Consider the following 20,694-nt stretch of genomic DNA (forward strand, 5'->3'; position numbering starts at 1 on the left):
GTTCTTAAAAAGAAGGCTTTTAATTAAAGAAAAAGGTAAAAATCATCTCTGTAAAATCAGGATGGAAACTAACTTTACAGGGTAATCAAACTTAAAGAGCCCAGAGGAATCCCTTCTAGCCTTAGGTTCAAAGTTACAGCAAACAGAGATAAACACTCTAGCAAAAAGGTACATTTACAAGTTGAGAAAACAAAGATAAAAACTAATACGCCTTGCCTGGCTGTTTACTTACAAGTTGGAAATATGAGAGACTTGTTCAGAAAGATTTGGAGAACCTGGATTGATGTCTGGTCCCTCTCAGTCCCAAGAGCGAACAACCCCCAAAACAGCACAAACAAAAGCCTTCTTCCCCCCCCCCCCAAGATTTGAAAGTATCTTGTCCCCTTATTGGTCCTTTGGGTCAGGTGTCAGCCAGGTTACCTGAGCTTCTTAACCCTTTACAGGGAAAAGGATTTTGGAGTCTCTGGCCAGGAGGGATTTTATAGTACTGTACACAGGAGAGCTGTTATCTTTCCCTTTATAGTTATGGCAACCAGTGTTAGCAGATTCCAATTTCTGCTGTGCAAATGCAGTTGGGAGATTAAGGGTAATTCCTTTTGATGACTCTTCTGTCATTTTTAGGTTTGATCCTGGATCTGTTGCATCACTCATCCATGGAGCTTAAACATGGCTTTCAAAAGACTTTGCATTCCCCCCTTTTAATAGATGGGCTTTATTCTTTAGATCTTGTAACTAACTGATCTATCTTAATTCTGCCATGTTATTCAAGTATAATATTTTCTATTTTTTTCCCCTTGTTAAAGAGTAACAGGTTGCAGTTTATATTTATTGGCATGGAAGGTTATGTTACCCGAGAAGCCTTCACTTTTGGGAATTTAAGTCTGGATCTCACCACAACCTTAAATGCTGCATTCTTGCATTTATTATATAAAATAGGTGGTTTGAAATTCAGTCTCTCCTACAGTAAGGGAGTGTCTGTATAATATATCTTTTACAAGAATTCAGTGTGGAAAGGATCCACCCCCCATGGCAAGAAATCTCCTATAGGCCAGAAGGAATTGCAAAGCCCCAGAAATGTGTGTGTATATAAAACAGAAAAATGTGTTCTATTGGATCTCCATTCCTGTGACTTTAAAATGCTTTGTTACCAGAAGCTTGGTTGCAGTTCATCTGGAATACAAGGTTCCACATCCAGATAATGTCACCACAGGATGGCAGTGATGGGGTGTATAAACCCCACAATGGAGAGAGGCGGGCACAGGAACAATTCTGGGCCCAGGTAGCCCCACCCTGGCAGGCCTGCTGGGTATGCTCTAGCTGGAGGAGGGATTTGAAAGGGAGTAGTCACTTCAGCACAAGTGGGTGGCAGGCAGAGGGACAGGAGCTGCGCTCATTGCAATAAAGGTGGGTCCCCAGGAGGAGGGCAGCTGCACAAAGCCGGGACTTCTCAGCCTGTAGATGCCCATAGACCAGGTGAGAAGGGATAACCACAAGCAAGCCACAACGTATCCAGAAGAGGGACAGAGTTGTTGGAAGAGACCATGCAGAGAGTACCTGACACTTTTCGTACGCTACCCAAGTGAGCCCCTTGGTCAGAACTTGGTGGAGCGGGAGAACCCGGGTTCCCTTCCCTCCCCCTAACCATGAGGCATGGCCGTTTACCACTAGTGTGGGCTCCCCCACTCACAGGCACCGAAACAATCTTCAGTCCGGTTGTCTCTGTGCTGATATAGGCAGGCCTTTGCCAGCAGTTAACCTCTGGATTGGTGGTTAGATTTCCTTATAAGGAAACAAAAATACAGGTAAACTGTCCATTTTTTTTTTTATAATCCTGGGAGAGGAGTTTTCCCCTTTTCGCTGTTTTTGGTAGGCACGTGGGCCAATGGCAGAGATTGCTCACATTTAGGGTAGCAATGTCCTTTTTTCTTATCTTATTTTTTGGCTTACTGCATGGGGCACTGTGTTTCACATTCGGGAATGTTTCTAGACTGTGTGTTGTACAGTGTGTTTTAAAGTTACTTTGTCCTTTCTTACTTCCTGTCAATATTTTTCCAGTGACAGGTCTGTCAGTCTAAAAATCTGTCAAATTCTGGAAATTTGCATTAAGTAGTTATGTTTTTAGCATGGTTAATGGCAACTGCCATACACCACCAGAGGATTAAGTTCCTAATTCCCTACATAATTCTCTGAGCATTTTCCCTGGTGTGTAAACAAGGGGATTCTTGTGTTTATCAAAAATGCTGACGACTTAGTCAGGAGAATGTGTTTTCAAGTGGGTCACTAGTGAGTTTCCACAGAAGCAGCTCCCTGACTTCTTTTTGGAGAGGGGGGCATGTACATGTGTAATAACATATATGCACAAATCAGGTAGTGCTGGGAAGGTTTAACGTGCAGAAAGGGGGCTCTAGCATGTTTTAAAGTGATTCTGTTTAGCAAACTGCAGATAACTAAATAGTTTAGTTTAAGCTCAGATAGGATCCTCGGAGCTGGGGAGAAAACCAGAGTAGAGACAGAAAATTAAATAAGCAAACTTGGTCCTGGCACTTAGCCAGCTGCTCTGTTTGAGTGGTGGGCGAAATGCCTGGACTGAGTCCAGGAGGGTTTCTGTCTTCTGAAAATATTAGCATTTGGCTGGAGATACTTGATGATTGCTGAATTGGAATGACACATGTCCCATAGCAGTGTGAGTGAGCCCCAACAGTGAGCATGGGGGTTGACCCATCGTTATCCTTCTCAGTCTTTGCTTCCGTGTCACTGTGTGTCTTCTCCCACCTACAGGATAGTGAGCGTGAAGGAGACACGACTGACTACACTGGTGGCCAACTTCTTGGTGGGTCTCTCGCTCTTCCTCCTGCCCTTCCCACTGCAGTGGATCCCGAAGCCAGTCCTCTATGGCCTCTTCTTGTACATCGCCCTGACCTCCATTGATGGGAATCAGCTCTTCGAGAGGGTGGCCCTCTTGCTGAAAGAACAGGTATAGAGAGTCGTCCTGGAACTGGAAATTTACTGCACAGGATATGGAACAAGAAATAGCACCTTACACTCTGTTTCCTGAGGAAACTCATATAATGAGTTGATTACTACAGCTTCAAAACATTGCCATTAAATAGTCCATGATTATGTGTGTGTTAGCCTCCTCCTTCCCCAAGCCATCCTCCCCACACACTCACACACCACACGCCCTATATAAGCTGTCTTGTGCGTGCGGCCACCATAATAATTACAGGGCAATAGGCCACCACAGGATTCCTGACAGGCTCGCCATTAACCCTGACAGGAAGGGTGCTTCAAAAACCTTAGGTTCCTCTCCTTTGCTTGATACATGAAGGCGCTTTTATTGCCTGCCTTTGCATCACACCCTCATTTTGTGTTGATATTTGTCATGTGGTTTTTACTTCCTTGCAGGTTGGCAAACAAGGCACAAGCTCTTTGGACCTTGAACTCACCCCTTCTCACAATGATGGGGATGGCATGTTTGAGTCCCTTTGCACTTAATTTACCCCCAAAACGTTCAGAATTCTAGTACCTCTTGGTGTACGTTAGACAGTGAGTTGAACCCGGCTCTCAGCCATGAGCATGCGGCTCCCAGTGAAAATTCCTCAGGGCAACGGTTAGCCAGTAACTTTATTTTTTTTTCTATTAAAAAAAGAGTGAAACTAGTGCTCGTAAAAGCGAGGAACACCCTGATTGTAAGCTCTTTGCTGCTACAAGGACTGTCCGTCTCTCTTTGGGTTCAATAGCATCTGGCGGGATAGGACATTCATCCAGACTGAGGCATCTGTGTATTACTGTAATACAAACAATAATATTGACTTGACCCACATTCAGTTCAGGCAGATGTATAAACATCTCTGCATGCTGGAAATCTGTGGTGCTGGGAGTGCGGTTCCCCATGGAGCCTCAAGCTCTGCATGCTTAGGATGCCAAACCCCAGGAGTAAGACAAGTCCCTGCCCAAAGAACTTGCAGTCAGAGTAAACAAAGAGGGGAATGGCATTCAAAAACACCTCCGTGACTGAATAGTTATGGTTCACCCATTAGTTCCATGGTTCTTAGCATTGGTTGGTACAGGTTTTCCTGTTGCCCTTGTTTTCTTTTATCTGTATTATAAATTACTTAAACTCTTCTATTTGTTGCCTTTAAAATACCCCATTCCAGCCTGGGGGACTCCGAAGAGTCAGTTACATGGGGCTTCCCAAGCAACTTTTCCCTTCTGTGAGTTTTGCACAGAAGTGACCGAGCTTCAATGTGCTAATCTTTCACCTCAGGAGAAATGGGCTCCAAAGGACCTTATATTGTTACTCCTGCTGGAGACAAACCCTGAAGTGTTTGCAGAGTACAAGCCATAAATGCTTGAACAATACCATTAAATAGATTTGCATGTATTAATATATTTCTACCCTCTGACTGTAAAATATCTGGAACGTATATTTTAAAAGCCAGCCACAATGTCTACATACAGGGATAATATCTGTATGCTGTATAAATCCCATAAAATACCAGGTGTATAATGACAATGAATTTGAGAAGCGAGTGAAGCCAATGGCATAGTGAAACATTTTTCTTTTTATAAAACAAAGGTTTAACATCTCAAATCGTGACTAGAAATGTTCAGTTTGTGCAAGTCTAAACTAAACAAATGCAGTTTAAAGCTAGCTGGTGAAAAATTAGTTACTCCTTCACTTACTCACCATGTCCTGAGTTCAGAATTACATTCCCCAGCTACAGAAGATATCCCTGCCTTGTTCAGTGAAGTTATCAGTTATTGCAAGAGAGGAAAAAGAACCCTTATCTCAGATCGTGGCATGTGAAAATGCTTTTCAGTTCGCCTGCTAATAGAGTATTTTTAGAAACCAATTACATTTCACAGCTGATAAGCAGTTGACTTCCAAGGTAGACTGTCATTCCGGAAAGCTACCGATTACAATCCATTGACAATTTTTCAGTAGAATAGTTTTCCATTGGAAAATGCAGTTTTGCCGAATTCGCACTGATTCTCAGGGGCATGTTGACTTTGACCAAATTTTCATCAGGAAAAAGTGGAAATGATTCATTTCAACTTTCTCATTGCATTTTAACAATATTGACATGTTAAAATATTGATTTTAATATTATATTACATTTATATATGTTATATTTTAATATCAGCTAAACATCGACACACAATAAATCAAAATGATGAAGTTGTGATTAAACGTTTTTACCTTATGGGAAACATTTTGATGGTCCCGAACAGACATTTTTTGGAATTTTTATTAAGCAGGAAATTTTGGTTTTCCGATCCAGGATGGAAACAAATTTCAAAGTGGAGCAGAAATTCCATTTAGTTCTTCTGCTGATGTTACCAGGACAGAAGCAAAGCCAGTCACTAGGTTAGACAGCAACAAGTAGTAATGTGAATCTCCACCTTATACATTATGGTATTGTAATAAGGGCCAAATTATGGTTGTCCTTCAAGAGATTGCACATGCGTGTTCCACTCTTGGTGAGCACGTGCCCAGCTCACAGTTGTTGGAAATTTTTCCTTCAGTGGTACCCATGGGGTAGCTCAAGTGCACTCTGCTGCCATGCGCCACTGTGTCCAGTGGTCCAAGAAACCCCTCAGAACTTTCTTACTGCCCGGGATTGTCATTGGAAGTTCTTGGCTTGCCTTAGCACGTGCTCTGTGTGCTCATTGTAAATAGTTTTCTAATTGAGTAGTCCTTCGTTCATAGTGTAGATGGGATTTGTTTCTTTTTCAGTTCCCAGTTTGGGGTTTCCATTTCTTCCAAAGGGTATCCTGCATTTCCTGCACTAGGCCAATGTATCTGAGCAACCCACACTCAAGCTGCTTGAATTCTTTAGGGGGAAGCTCATATTTGAGGTTGCTGCCAAATCTGCAAAGACTTTAAGTTTAGGACAAGGGAAGACCGAGAAGCCAGGCTAAAGATTATGTGCATGCCAGCAGCCCTGAGACCAGCTGTTTGGACTCAGCAGTGACTGCTTCATCATTGGTTAGGAGTCTTCTATGTTGCCCAAGACCCAGCACTGCTCACTCTCCCCATGCCTAAGAAGAGGCATACGACCTCTCAGCAGATCACCATTAAGGAAGGTTACTGGCACCAAAATTCTCTAGGCTTGGGATAAGCATAGAGTGCAGCTGAAACCCAAGCACTCCTCTGATACCACAGAAACCAGCACCATTGACTCCATAGGTACCATCTAGTTCAGGGCCTGATGGAGCACCTTCTATGTCTGCAGTACTGCATCTGTTCCGAGACCATCTTTGAACTTACCACTCTGGTGGCGTCTGTGGCAGTGAGAGGTCTGCTGAACCTATTGGTACCAGTTTCCCTGGCAGTGCAGGAGACCATGCAATCGGTACCAGTAGACACCAGTATTGTCAGTGCAGTGCTCAGTACCACTACAAACTCCATTGCCTCAGACATCATACCTGATGGTATCAGCGAAGGGGAAGCCTGCAGTGTTGGCAGTGCGATGCTCTTCTCTGACTCGCCACCAGTCTTCAGCACCATCAGGAGCAGCCTGTCCTTGGCCAGCAGAGGGAGCCTCATCCTCCTCTGGATTGGAAATTGGCGCCTGTGCTTCCCAGCCTCAGAGCTGCTCTTGCCACTATCCATCAAGGCGCTACTGCCCCGCTAAGGATAATCTATTTGGCAGAAAAGTTTATTCTACTGGGGGTTGCAAGACGGGATTGCCAACTAACAAGCTCTTTTGGGACATTATGATTTTAATGTTTGGGACTGCATGTTAAAGTTTAGGGACATGCTGCCAGAGGACCCTAAGCAGGAATTCTCCTTGTTAGTTAGTTAATAAGGGGAAATCTGTAGCAAGAACTTTGCTGCAGGCTGCACTGGATGCAGCAGACTTGGCAGGTAGGACTGTGGTTTCAGTGGTGTCCATGCTCAGGAGCTATTGGGCACTGTCCTCGGGGCTTCCACAAGATTTACTTACCTATCTTTGGCCCCAAAATGACACTCCAATGGAGAGGAGCAATGCCTGCATACTCTAGGTGTTAAGAGATTTTTGGCACTCTACGTAGACGGAACTAAAGAGTTCCATTTGTCAACCCAACCATTCAGACCCATTGCAGACAGAATGAAGGGTCTCTCAGTCTCTTCATAAAGAACTTTATCTTGGGTAACCTCCTGCATTAGTGTAAGTCATGATCTTACAGGCATTTCCTCGCCCAACAAAGTGACAGCACATTACATAAGAAAGATCACAAGTAGCCTTGGTGTGTTCGCTATCCAGGAAATTTGTAGAGCAGCAAACTGCTCTTCAGTTCACACCTTTGCATCCCATTATGCCATCATCCAATACTCTAGAGGTGAAGCTAAATTTGAACAAGTTGTGCTCCATTCTGTATGTCCATGAACTTGGATCCCTCCTCCTACTTTACGGCTTGAGTCACTGAGAATAGAATGCACATGTGCAATCATTCGAAGAAGAAAAAACGGTTACTAACCTTCTGTAACTGGTATTCTTCTAAATGTATTGCCCATGTCCATTCCACAACCCACCCTCCTATCCCTCTGCATTGGAGCAGTCCAGAAAGAAGGAACTGAGATGGTTCTGGGGCGACTGGGCCCTTTATACCAGCACACAGTGGCGCACCATAGCAGAGGGCCTTTGAGTCGCCTGGATGGGTACCAGAGAGAAATATTTCCAACGACTTTGTGCAGATTGCATATGCACCAAGATTGAGATGTGTTGCACACGTCCATCCAAAAGGACAACAGTTACGGAAGGTTAGTAACTCTTTTTCACTGGCAACACTCCCGTTGATTTCACTTGAGCCCAGGATTTGGTCCTAATGGAAAAACAGTCTCCTAATTTTATTTGGCATCTGTTGAAACCCACTGCTACCTAGGATATCACAGGTACTGTAGATTCCATTGATTGAATATACTCATTTGTAAGTAAAGAATGGGTATGGATATTGTATGCAGAGTACTCCATTTGTTGTCTCTTGTCTTATACTTAGGTTGTAAGCTGTTTGGGGCAGGGACTGTCTTTTTATTTTGTGTTTGTACAGCACCTAGCACTATGGGGTCCTGGCCCGTGACAGGGCTCTTAGGTGCTATGATACACAAATAACAAATAATATCTGTTTTAGTACAGATTAGCCTGTTGTATCTAGGTTAGGAAACCTGCATAACTGGTGCTGTCATCCTAGATCCATTCATCTATATCCACATCAGCGGATAGTCACTCCTACTCACGCTACATTGCCGTCTCCTTGTGTAGGGTCTCTTCTATCCTCTCCCCAGCTAAGTTCCACAGTTGCTCGATCTCAGATTGGGCTGAAGTCTGCCCCCTAAAGAGAAGATGGAAAGTTCTCAAATGGTAAAAACATAGAAAACAAACTGAAATGGGAGCAGCACGCAAACAGATCTGCCTAACATAGCATCACCACATGATGCACACACTCTCCCTCGCCCCCGGATATTTTACATGTTGCTACAAAGTGCTGCTAATCATACACAGGGGAATCTAATTATGGCATTTAGATCAGTATTTCTTGTGCTCCAGATGTTCCTCGAGGCGAGTCTATCTCTGGTTTCCCCCCCTTTTTTATTGCCCAGTCATTCTCTGTGTTCTGTTGCCAGTATTAGCTTTAACCCTAGAAATCCCCAGTTCAGCCCTTTTGGCTTAAGGAACGGGCCAGTACTCCACTTAGAAAGTCCTTCAACATCTGCAGTGCCGTTTGTGTATTTCTGATATCTACCCGTTGACTTGATGTGTGATATGAACCCTTACAGCTGTGTGGTGATGGTTTCCCTAAAATAATTTCTCTAATGGGCACACTTTTTAGACTTTATTCCCACCTGGACTGATTTGTCTATTGCTGCCTGACGTATACATCTTCTCTCGTTCACAGACGGCTTACCCTCCGACGCATTACATCCGCAGGGTCCCTCAGAGGAAGATCCATTATTTCACAGGCCTACAGGTTCTTCAGCTCCTCATCCTCTGTGGGTTTGGGATGTCACCGTTACCGTACATGAAGATGATTTTTCCTCTCATTATGATAGGAATGATCCCAATCAGGTAAGACGTTCTCTGTACCAAAGACACCTCACTGAGTGGCCAGGCGGTTTGGCTTCTGACGAGGCAACTACATACTACTTAGAGCAGGTGTACACTACTACTGAAGTTGATCTAAACTACATTGCTCAGGGGTGTGAAAAAGCCCCCGCACTCCCTGAGCGATGCAAGTTTTGCGCTGTCCACACCAGCGCTATGTCGGCGGGAGACACTCTCCTGCCAGCGTAGTTTACGCTTCTTGCCAAGGTGGAGTCGTCATGGTGACAGGAGAGCGCTCCTCCATCGGCATGGTGCATCTTCACCAGACACGCTACACGGCACAGCTGCACCCATGTAGCACTGTAGTGTAGACTCGCCCTTCGATTTCTCTATGATCCTGTGCCATATTCTGCACTGGCTTGAGTGGTCACACAAGGTGCCAACTTGCTCCCCTGGAACCAGCTACCAGGATTATGACTAGCAGTGTGCGGTGGATGGGATCTTTCTCAGGACTTCCCAAGGTGGCGTGGGGCAGGGAGCCTTGGAACCATATACACCAGCTAAGATATCTAAGTGAAAGCCACCCATGACCGAGACAGACTGTAGCACAGAAGCAAGGAGGAACGCAGAAGGCAGATTGGTCTGCTCTAGGAGTAGCATGACAGTCTCTTGATTGGGGTAAAGCTGTGATTGAGTCTTCAACCTGTAATGTCCTAGATTACGCATGCAGCACCCCAGCTTGACCTGTAACTAGTTACTCTCAGCAGAATTGTTACACACAGTAACGAATGTTCTCCTAAAGAACTCTTAGTGTTAACTTAGTGCTTTATAGCTTCAAACCTCTGCACAATTACAGTAGTCTCCTGTGCAGTGCTCCCTTGTGTTAAGATTACATTGGCACATGTTCACAATTGGCTGAAATATGCCATAGTGGCCCAGAAGTGATTTGTGTTTTTGCGGGGGGATTGGTCTAAATTTCGGGAGACTCCCTTGATGCTTTAGGGGCCATTAGTGAGTGAAAGAAATTCATTTTCTCAGCACTGTAGGAGTTGGGGTTTTTTTGGCTCATTAAATAAAACAATTGACCGACGCCCTCTTTCGTATTCTGTCCTTTCTTAGGTGTGGTGGGAAATGAATTAAACATCAAACAGTAATAAGCTATTAAAAATCACTTCTCAGCATGCTTGTTGGGCATTGGCCAGCATTGTAGCAGTTTAATGATGCCCTGCTGCCTTTGATGCATTACAAGGCAGCGTTTCCCACCTGATCCAAAAGACATGGGGGCTGCTCGGAGAATCTGCAAGAAAATGATTGCAAATGAACAGTGTGCGTCAAAGGTGGAAACTAATGGCCCAATCCTGTCCCCGTTGAAGGGAACATCAAAACTGCCATGGTCTCCATTAGGATCAGGATTAGGCTCTGGATGACTGTCGTTTTCTGTTGCTGCCCTTAATTGCTGCTTTTCCGTATGAGCTGCTGGTCACTTAACCCAGCCTTGCAGAAAATGCCTCCAGCCAGACAATGACAGCAGCACATGTGTGAGCATCTCCTGTCCCTTCCCCTCAGTGGCTGTGTCTAAATGAAAATGTTAGGTAATTCTTTTTTGGTTGCGGTAACAACAGTGCGTCACCTCTGGTGCTAATGTAACCCCCACACCGCCTGGGTGTGGTGTTCTGTCCCATCTAGTGGCACCGAGACCACTTAGGAGAGAGGTAGAATCATAGAATCTCAGGGTTGGAAGGGACCTCAAGAGGTCATCTAGTCCAACCCCCTGCTCAAGGCAGGACCAATTCCCAACTAAATCATCCCAGCCAGGGCTTTGTCAAGCCGGGCCTTAAAAACCTCCAAGGAAGGAGACTCCACCACCTCCCTAGGTAACGCTTCACCACCCTCCTAGTGAAATAGTGTTTCCTAATATCCAACCTGGACCTCCCCCACTGCAACTTGAGACCATTGCTCCTTGTTCTGTCATCTGCCACCACTGAGAACAGCCGAGCTCCATCCTCTTTGGAACCCCCCTTCAGGTAGTTGAAGGCTGCTATCAAATCCCCCCTCATTCTTCTCTTCTGCAGACTAAACAATCCCAGTTCCCTCAGCCTCTCCTCATAATGAGTAAAGCTAAAATGAGTCTGCTCTACAGCCTTAGCTAACAGCCAGGTGGCTTTTAGCTCATGCAGTAGAGGCTCATGCACTAAGCTCCAGAGGTCCCAGGTTCAATCCCGCATACTGACAACTGGGCGTTACAGTAATACAGGGAGCACTAGTGCAGACCGTCCACAGGTGTTTGTACCACCTTGCCATCTAGCCCTGCTGTCAGGAGAACAGCTCACAGTAGAGCGAGGTGTGGATTGAAAATGGAAGTGAAATCATTTAAATGTTATCCTGCATATGTTTTGCTTTCCTTTAATTAGAAGGGGGGGGGACTGGATTGCAAAAAACAACAAAACCCCCACATACAACAACATTGAGGTTACATTGTTTAACTGTATTTAAAAAAATAGGAATTGCAGAATCATAGGACTGGAAGGGACCTTGAGAGGTCATCTAGTCCAGTCCCCTGCACTCCAAGTTACAATTCTCATAGCAACATTCACTATCTCACACTGCACATGGACAATATTAGGGATTACTGCTTAGACTGCAAGATGGATACTTCAGTATGTGCAATCAGAGCAAGTTTGTAACTGTGAGAACCGTTACTTCTCTGTGTCCTGAATTTTTGTCCTCGTTAGTTAGTGTTACAGCAGGGCTGAGCAGGGTGAATAAAAACAGATGGTTTTTCTTGTGGGGGGGGGGAAGGGGATTGGATTTTTAATTTAAATTTATTTAAATTAATGTTTTTCTTGACAAAATAAACCTGTTTACCATGAAATCTGAATTTAATACAAAATATGTTAAGGTCTAAACTTCTTATAATCAAAACATTTAAATAAAAATTAAATATGCTGAATCCATGAGCCTCTATCAAAAACTTTTGAGTTAAAGGCTGCTTTCCTACAGAGAGAGAGAACCAGAGGATAAATATCCAACTTTTGAAGCCAATCTTGATGAATATGGCACAGTAGGACATGTGCTGTATTAAAGGCTTGATCCTGTGGGGGACCCAGGTGCTGTGCTACTGGGCACAAGAGGCTGGCAAAGTCACCACAGACACTAGGACCTAGCCTCCGACTCCAGGAGACACCATCATGTATCTTGTCAGGATCATCCACTGAGCCCACAGGGGTGGTCTCGTACTCCTTTTCTATAGCTTCTCCCTACCTTTGCTCCGATTGGCTCAGTTCTTTATGAATTATGAATATTTATGGCTTCACCCATCGTTGGCCATTTTCTAACTTACACAAATGTACAATTGATAAGAATCTGAACATACTAAGCTATATAATTGCTTAAATAAATGTACATAGTAACAGTGAACCCTTCTGAGTAGCAAAAAGATGTACCAAATCTACTTTAAAGCTCTATTTAGCTGTACATCAACATGTTTTAATGGTTATATCAACCAGTGAGCGTGCTCCTTTCTTTAGAACGGGGGTAGGCAACCTATGGCACGCGTGCTGAAGGCGGCACACGAGCTGATTTTCAGTGGCACTCACACTGGCCGGGTCCTGGCCACCGGTCCGGGGGGCTCTGCATTTAAATTTAATTTTAAATGAAGCTTCTTAAACATTTTAAAAATCATATTTACTTTACATACAACAATAGTTTAGTTATATATTATAAACTTATAGAAAGAGACCTTCTAAAAACGTTAAAATGTCTGACTTAAACCCGAAACCTTAAATCCGACTGAATAAATGAAGATTCGTCACACCACTTCTAAAAGGTTGCCGACCCCTGCTTTAGAAAATAACTGAAATACAAATGGAAAAGTTGATTAAAATTGATTAATTAAATGAAAGCTTTCCACTCGGTGCTTGAAATCATGCTTTAAATCAACCCACCTTGCTGCTGAGAGTCCCCAACCAAGACTCGAGGCCCTGTTGTGCTAGGTGTTGTACAGACACATAGTAAGTGACAGTCCTTGCCCCCACATCGTTGATCATTTAAATAGACAAGACAGACACGGAGTAGGAGAAGGGAAGTATTATCCCCATTATATAGATAAAGAATCGGAAGGGAGATTGTGTCACACGGGGAGTGTTTGGCAGAGCTGGGAACTGAATCCGTATCCAGTGAGTCCCAGCAGAATTTTGCAGAAATTAACATTGTGCGCGCAGAATTTCCTTTCCCCCACAGAAATGGGCTGCAGTGCCACTAGGGGCCACTGGATTCGGCAGAGCCCAGCTCGCACATAGAAGATGCTGCTGGGGGAAGGGAGAGGGAGCTAGAGGGTTCCTGGCAGCTGCAGTTCCCAGCATGCCCTGAGGGAAGGCGAGGGCAGCATGCAGGAAACTCCATGTAAGCCTGGGACCAAGCATCAGGGTGTTTCTCCCTCCAGATCCCTTGGCTCGGGAACCCACAGTTGAGCTCTGTGGGGAGCGGTGTGGGTGTCTGGCCCCATGGCTGGACTCTGGTGGGGAGAAGAGGGCAGAGAAACAGGGGTTGGCATAGGGGGTTTCTTTAACTCTCTACTCCTGGGGGAATTTTTGCGTGTATCCATGTTCTTACAGACATACTTGCTGACAGGTATTTTGAAATAACTTACCAAAATAATTGAAACCGGTGTGATTATGTAGTGTTATTTTGACCAATAAAATTTGCAGAGTTTTGTAGAATTTTAAAATATTGTGCGCAGAATTTTTAATGTTTTGGCGCAGAATGCCCCCAGGAGTAATTATTTTTGGGAGACTTTACCCTGGCTGTAATGGAATATTCCATCCGGAGAAAATGTGACCTCTCTCAATTCTTAGCAGGGTCAGAGCTTTGGGGAAGCATGGATGCTGCTGACTAAACATGACTTCTCTGGCACTGTATCCCCCTGGATAGGAGAGTATTTTAAGCATCCCTTTTCCTCTTTGCACAATCATTTGTGTTTCACAACATGAATTGAATGTAGATCAAACAGAGTTTGTGTTTTCCAGGATGTTTTCGTTTTCCAGTGTTTATCTCATGTCGGATCAATTTGAGGAGTTTAGGACATTGCGCTGCAGTTAGTGAGATTTGAAATCTCCTTTCCTGGCTACCAATTGAGGAGCTCTAAATCTAAACCAGGCTTATTACATTGTTGTCTTTATTATTTAAATAGCTGAAAAGTAACTTCCTGTGCTGTTGAGGAAGCAGAGGATTAATCTACACATATCCAGTAGAATATATTAAGGAGAAAGTTTATTAATGTTGACTGTGTTGTCACTTAGTGTTTGTTTCACTCAAAGAAGATACCGTTATTATTATGTTGTATAAAAGTAGATTCCAGAGGCCCCAATCTGTACCGTGCCCGGCACAATGGGGTCCTGGTTGGAACATGGAATAAGGCAGTCCCTCCCGCAAAGACCTCACAGGGACAAGACATGTAGAACACAGTGAAGTGGGCAGAAGCAAAAGACGAGTGACTGTAAAAGCAGTGGTGCTAGCACTCACGAGCAATATTTGGTGTGTTTTCTTAAAGCCCCAGCTCTTGGAGGCATTGAGTGTCTGAGAATCTTAATGACTTTTCTTTATTTGGGTTCTCGTAAAAGGAACTCAAACGTATTCTTTTATTTGAAATGGCGTCCTGTTTTAAGCCAGTCTCATGATGTTTTGGGTCCTGCTTTGTGACTTTTGAACACCAGACATTAGAGAGGGAAATGATGTTCTAGGAAAGCTAGACCCCTCCTGAACACGTCAGCTCCTCCTATTTATGTTCTGTTTCAACCAATCAAAAGCTCTGGTCAGCTGCCTCCCCCAAACCAGCCAGGGACACAGATGTGGGGGCGAGGCCAACATTCCACTCCATCCTTGCCGCCTTCAGAGGGGAGAGGGAGCACCAGCACTGGCCATGGTGGAGATGCTGCCCTGACAGCTGAGGGCAGTTTGTTCTAGGCAATTCTTTGCAACACTGCCGTTTCAGGGATTCCCGCGATGTGAGCAAACATGGCTGTGTTTTCCCTCCAGCTTCACAAACCTGATGTAAATCAGCAAGTTGCATGAATTGCCCCAGACACACCCAGCTCTGAAGAGCCTGGAAAAGGATGAGCATACCCCTTATTGCAGCACTAACCTGAATCTAATTCTCTCTGTTCACTCGTAGGTATAACCTGCTTCCTAGGATCATTGAAGCAAAATACTTAGATGCTATGGACGCGGAGCACTAAAAATGAATCTCTGCTCTGAGAACAACGAACAGCTTTTCAGATCGAAAGGAAATGGCAGCCTTGCTGAGATGTAGAATTATTTATCTGAAGTTCTCTTTTGTTTAGAACCTCCAGGACTTTCTTTCTGCTCTAGTCTGGCACTTGGAGATACACGGTTGAAGACCAATTGGCCATTCAAGTTTCAGATCAAAACAGGCTTGGATTGAGAGGCCAGTATTCTTCTGAGTTTTGAGGCAAGCCAGCTTTATGGAAATGTTACCTTCTACATCCTAAAACTTGAAATCCCACAGATCAATGTGTTTCTCTTGTTGGATTGTGCTGTGCTAGGGTTGCCTCGTGTTCCCTTTTTTTAGGGGGGGATCCCTTTTTTATACACTGTCCCTTTTCCCAGAACACTATTGATATGTAAGGACAGTAATCAACCCTTGCTTTACAGAATTACTGAATAATTTGGAGCTTTAATGCAATTACCCATCTCTCCAGTTCATCTTCCAGAAGGATAGCCCTATGTCAGAGGAGACGTGTAGTGATCTCGTCAAGTTCTTGATTAGTGGATGGGCTGGGAAGCAAAAGAATATGGTTGTGCTGAGATTGTGTATTATTTAATTTCGTCATATGTACCAGAAATGTTCAGAGGTTGGATTCACTTTGTGATGCTGATGTAATTACAGCTGGCTCTAAGCCGCTTGGGAGTTAGTTGAACCTATTTTACACTGTTACTTCTCAGTAATCAAATATAGAATTGTAGGTTTGTACAGCAGCAACCTTTTTGGTTGTGCCCAAATTCACCTGGATGCTGAAACGTGGCAAAATTCAGTCATGTGCATTAATGTTCGCATATACATATGTACAGAACTGCCTATGTGTACATATATACATACATAATTTAGATTTGTGTATATATTTTGCATATATATATTATACATATATTGGATATATAGGCATATTCTTTCAAGATATTGAAAGTGTTCTTGTGCAATCAGTGTTACCTGTACTATGTTGACATACATTTGTCCTTTGCTTCAGTACTTCTTTTTTCTTATTCAAAGCCATTCTTTGTCAAACTGCATTAACCCAATTACTGATGATTATTTTTAAACATACTGCTAAGTTCAAACATTCTTTCATTTTCCTCTAGCCCTTTGGCTTTTGTGACCTGCATACTCCTTTCTGACGTGAATTTTCCATTTAATTTTAATGTACAGTATGCAGTGAAAGTTGGTTGTTTTCTAATCAATATTTCTGTTTGTCACTTCACTGTTTCAGTTTTGTAGCTACCTCCCATTTTCCCCCACCCCCAGACATTACATTATATTTCTGTATGAATTCTAACTCTCCTGCTATCTGTTTTATCTTTTGGTTTATTTAATTTAGCTGGTATTATGGTCAGTTTTTCTATACTTGAAGTACTGTGAAACAAGCTATCCTTTAACGAATTCCATATTGATCTGCAGTGCAGCTAAGGGCAAACTTTACAAGAAAAGAAAGTGGAGCAATGAAGATCATTTTAAAAAGCAAAAATTAGGATCCCATGACAATAAATGCAAATAGACAGTAGATTAGTGCAGACAAGTGTTTTGTTTCAAGCAAATTGTTTGCACAACAATTGGCGGTGAGATTTATCAGACAGAATACATCGGCGATTTGGCTCTCTTTACGAAGTAAACAACACATCTCTCCGTCACTGAGAGGAACTGGGGAAGAAAGCTCATCTGCTAAAACCAAACTTATAACCCTAAACTTAGTAACTCATTCAATAATTAGTTTGCTTTTAATAACACTCAAAGGGATTCCATCATAATGCAGTTGCCTACAGCTTTCAAGGAAACTACTGAGAGCAGAGTGTTCAGTTTCTCTTTGAAGTTTCATAAGTTTCCCATTGACAATCCAATGAAGGAGCACCAGGTTGTTCCTAAGGGTGTATATGTTACTGTCGGGGATAAACATTGAGCACAGTAATTGCAGGGAAATAGATTCTCTACTTCATTAGCCATCTAAGCAGCATTGTATTACCTTGAAAATGTAACCTTCTGTTCTACTCAACTCCTGCGGATGTGCTGTGAAGGGCAAGGCCTAATCTGGCCCTTCTAATAAATGAAACGTGGGCATTGCCATTCATTTGTTTTTACTAGGAATGTCTTAGCACACCAAAAAGAAATCACTATAGTAACAAACATGGCTAACTAACAAACAGATCTGACGCTTTTTGCATGATCCAGAACAAGAAAAGAATTAAAGGCAACTAAATTATTATGCACATTGACTAATATTCTTAATCCTGGCATCAGGTCTATGGCAGGGTTGCTAGTAGTCGTTGCAGAAGTTTCAAATTAAAGTTTATTCATTTCTTTAATTTCACCTAAAGATGAGGTGAATGTTCAGCAAACAAGACTGTTGTATGGTCCAGAGGGCAGTCTATGCCAGTCCAAACAAAAGAGGCTAGGTGACTCAAAAAGTGAACAGTATTGATGTCCATGGTCAGATATGAATTGCAATAAGACAATTTTCCAACAAATTCTTTCCTTCCCAGTGTAAAACACATTGAAATGAAACCCCCTGAAAAGGAGATTAGGTGTCTCAAATACTTTGGAGTGACCTGCGTGTTGAAAACATGGCTGTTCGAACTACACATTTGTTGTGTTATGTCACTGATGCCTGGGCTCCCAGTGTTTGTGTTTCTAACAGCAGACCTCACAATGTGAAAAATCAGACTCCGTGCATGAGAGGGTATAAAGCACATGATGGATCCCCTGACTGGGAGCGGGGCGTGAATGCTGCGAGCAAAGCAGCTGTTTCAAGTAAAAGTCCATAGGTGAAATTCATCTCTGTGCAGTCTCATGGAACATAAGTTGTCCATAGGTTTTGGGTTGACCCTCTGCACAGGAGGTGAATTTCACTGTACATATACAATAAATCTAGTTACAGAAAAGCCTATGAGCATACCTGCAAACTGCATGAAAATACTGTAGGACTAAAAAGGAAAAGAAAACCCTAAAAAACTATGTGCAATAGAACAGCTACCATAGGGTTCATGGTTCACCTTGTAAACTTACATGAGTTACCACAACCTGTCATTTTTGCATTGACAGACTGTGTGTGTCGCACTAACAAAAGCCCTTGCAGGAGTAACATATTTTAAATGAGCTCTTTCTCAGTTTCTTGAAAGAACCAAAAATGCCCTTTACTTTTCTCTAAGTCTCTCTGAAAATAGCAGTCCAGATGCAGTGACAAATGTCGCTGAGTTAAGCAATGTAAAATATAGAAATAGTTACACTTCAACATGATTTGGAGGCAAATTAACCCTCACAGCTAAAATAAGCACCCTAACTACTTTTATAAGGTGTTGTTTTGCAACAGTTTGTGATGCAATTTCAATCTCACGTGTATTTTCTTTTTACCATAAACATGATTGTTAGATTTCCCCCCCTGCCGCCCCCCCCCCCCCCCCCCCCCGGGTTTTCACTATATAAATCATGGGCCAGAGAATCAACTGATGTAAATCATCATCAGTCAATGCAGTCAATCGCACTATTCGTATTTTCCCTATCTGAGGATCTGGCCCTGCATTCTAATCTATGGGTATCACATGAAAAGCTTGACTATGTCAGAATGTCTTGAATTATATCAGGCTCACAAAATACTTGTAATGATGATCCTATTTCAGACCAAAAAAAGTCAGGATTTTCATACAAGTACCTTTCCCTTCCTGTTACAAATGAAAGTTCTTTTGCTTCTCTTTTTACTATGTAAGAAGGCATTTCCAGGAAGTAGACTAACTAAGAAAAGAGAGTTTGCTAAACAGAACTATTTCTGCACTTTAATACCTGTGTGAAGGTTAAGACAGTTAGAATGTAATAACCAAAAGTTTTCTTTTATTATAAGCTCTTTAGATAGATATGCACAATGTTATGTATAAATATTGCCAAAGAACTGGATCTGAAAAGATGACGATTGCTGTTAATTAAGAGGGCCTTGTGCTGTATTCTACTGGAGTCAGAAGGTAGTAAATGCTTGTGAAATGACTGGAATTTTGTAACCTAAATTAGTTGCCAACATCTGCCAAAATTATGAGGGTACTGGGAAATATAATACACTTTTTTTAAAGGCTGTAGATTGTAGGCACTTAATAGTATCGCTAGAAGTCATCCTGATCAGGTAGAGATGTAATCTTAATTGATAACTAGGTCTGCGGGTCTGAAAGTTCGTTTTAAAGCTGATGAAATGCTGTTGTTATATTACACATTGAAATGGATATGTTGAGGTTTGTTGTGTGTGTATTAAAGAACGCTGGTGCTGTATGGGCTGCTGAATGGGGTACAATCTGCCTTCCAGATTGCTCAGAAACTAACACACGCAAATCTCCACCAAGCAGCGGCAAAGTTTGAAAGCATTATTGGGTGTTAAAAGCTAGCTAGTTACATACCACCAGGTCACTGTTAGGGTAGCGACATAAAAAAATTAAAACTACTTTCTGGCCAAACATGCTACTTGGTGAAACATCTCAAGGTAGAATCAGATCACTGTATTGTGAGAAACACACATCACTGATGAACCGCCCATGAATTAGGGATACAATCCTATAAAAACAAATACAATACACTAAGATGCTGAACTATGACCATTACAAGCCCTTGACTCACTGCATATCACATTAGGACACCACACACAAAAAAATCTCCAGCTTCTAAACCATGCTTCTCCGACTGAGCCACCGAATTAAGCCAGCTTTTGGAGAGGTGTGCACCTTCCATTTCACTGCATTGAAACCATCATCAGGAGAACATAGTTCAATGGCATGATCTTGGGAGAAGCAGGAATTTTGGTTCAAGCTGATTGGATTGTAGACCTAGAGTTAATCGGAACAAATATTTCATTTGCCATCTCGAAGAGAAAGGAAAGAAATGTCAATGGGAGAAGATACATTAGTCTCACCTCAAGAACAGCCATCATGTTCCAGATTTCTGCTAAGTATTCACTTTGCACATGTCTGAATAGATAGAGATAAAAGTCACCTAGAACAGTGAGAGGGTCACTTTTTAAAAGGTGCATTTATACCTGGAAGCTAGCTGGCAGCAGTAGGGATGGTTTAAATTAATAAATTGTTTGCCCTGTTCTGTTTCCCATACCATGGCATTGGCTACTGCTGCTAAATCGTTGCTCTCTCTTCTCCTTGTGTTGACCATCACACATTCCTTCCATGGATCATACATCAGAGGCAAAATCTACTCTTCTACTCTCCATTCCAAAGACATTGGCAATGTGTCACTATAGCAGGCCACTCAATCTTCACTGGCCTGTGCAAATTCTGAGCTAGCTTTAAGGTATAGGCATGGCAACTCGTGCCATCTCAGACAACTATGAATCATTCATAATTTCTGTTATATGATTGTTGTGCTGCTGTATGCAGCACCTCTTCAGATGGTTAGCTTTCT

The 20,694-nt window shown here is 42.8% G+C and overlaps 1 protein-coding gene across 4 annotated transcripts in view; it reads left to right on the forward strand.

Annotated features, from left to right (window-relative positions):
• Positions 1-18,666, forward strand: part of SLC4A11 (solute carrier family 4 member 11) — a 172,388-nt gene extending 153,722 nt beyond the window's left edge. For all 4 annotated transcript variants that reach the window (XM_054028839.1, XM_054028837.1, XM_054028838.1 and 1 more), the window contains exons 18-20: positions 2,779-2,974; positions 8,884-9,053; positions 15,199-18,666. In XM_054028839.1, coding sequence (XP_053884814.1) covers positions 2,779-2,974; positions 8,884-9,053; positions 15,199-15,262 — 430 coding nt within the window. In that variant the 3' untranslated portion in view covers positions 15,263-18,666. The remainder of the gene's footprint in view (positions 1-2,778; positions 2,975-8,883; positions 9,054-15,198) is intronic.
• Positions 18,667-20,694: the final 2,028 nt, after the last annotated feature.

Source organism: Malaclemys terrapin, chromosome 5 (assembly GCF_027887155.1).
Source record: "Malaclemys terrapin pileata isolate rMalTer1 chromosome 5, rMalTer1.hap1, whole genome shotgun sequence".
NCBI lineage: Eukaryota > Metazoa > Chordata > Testudines > Emydidae > Malaclemys > Malaclemys terrapin.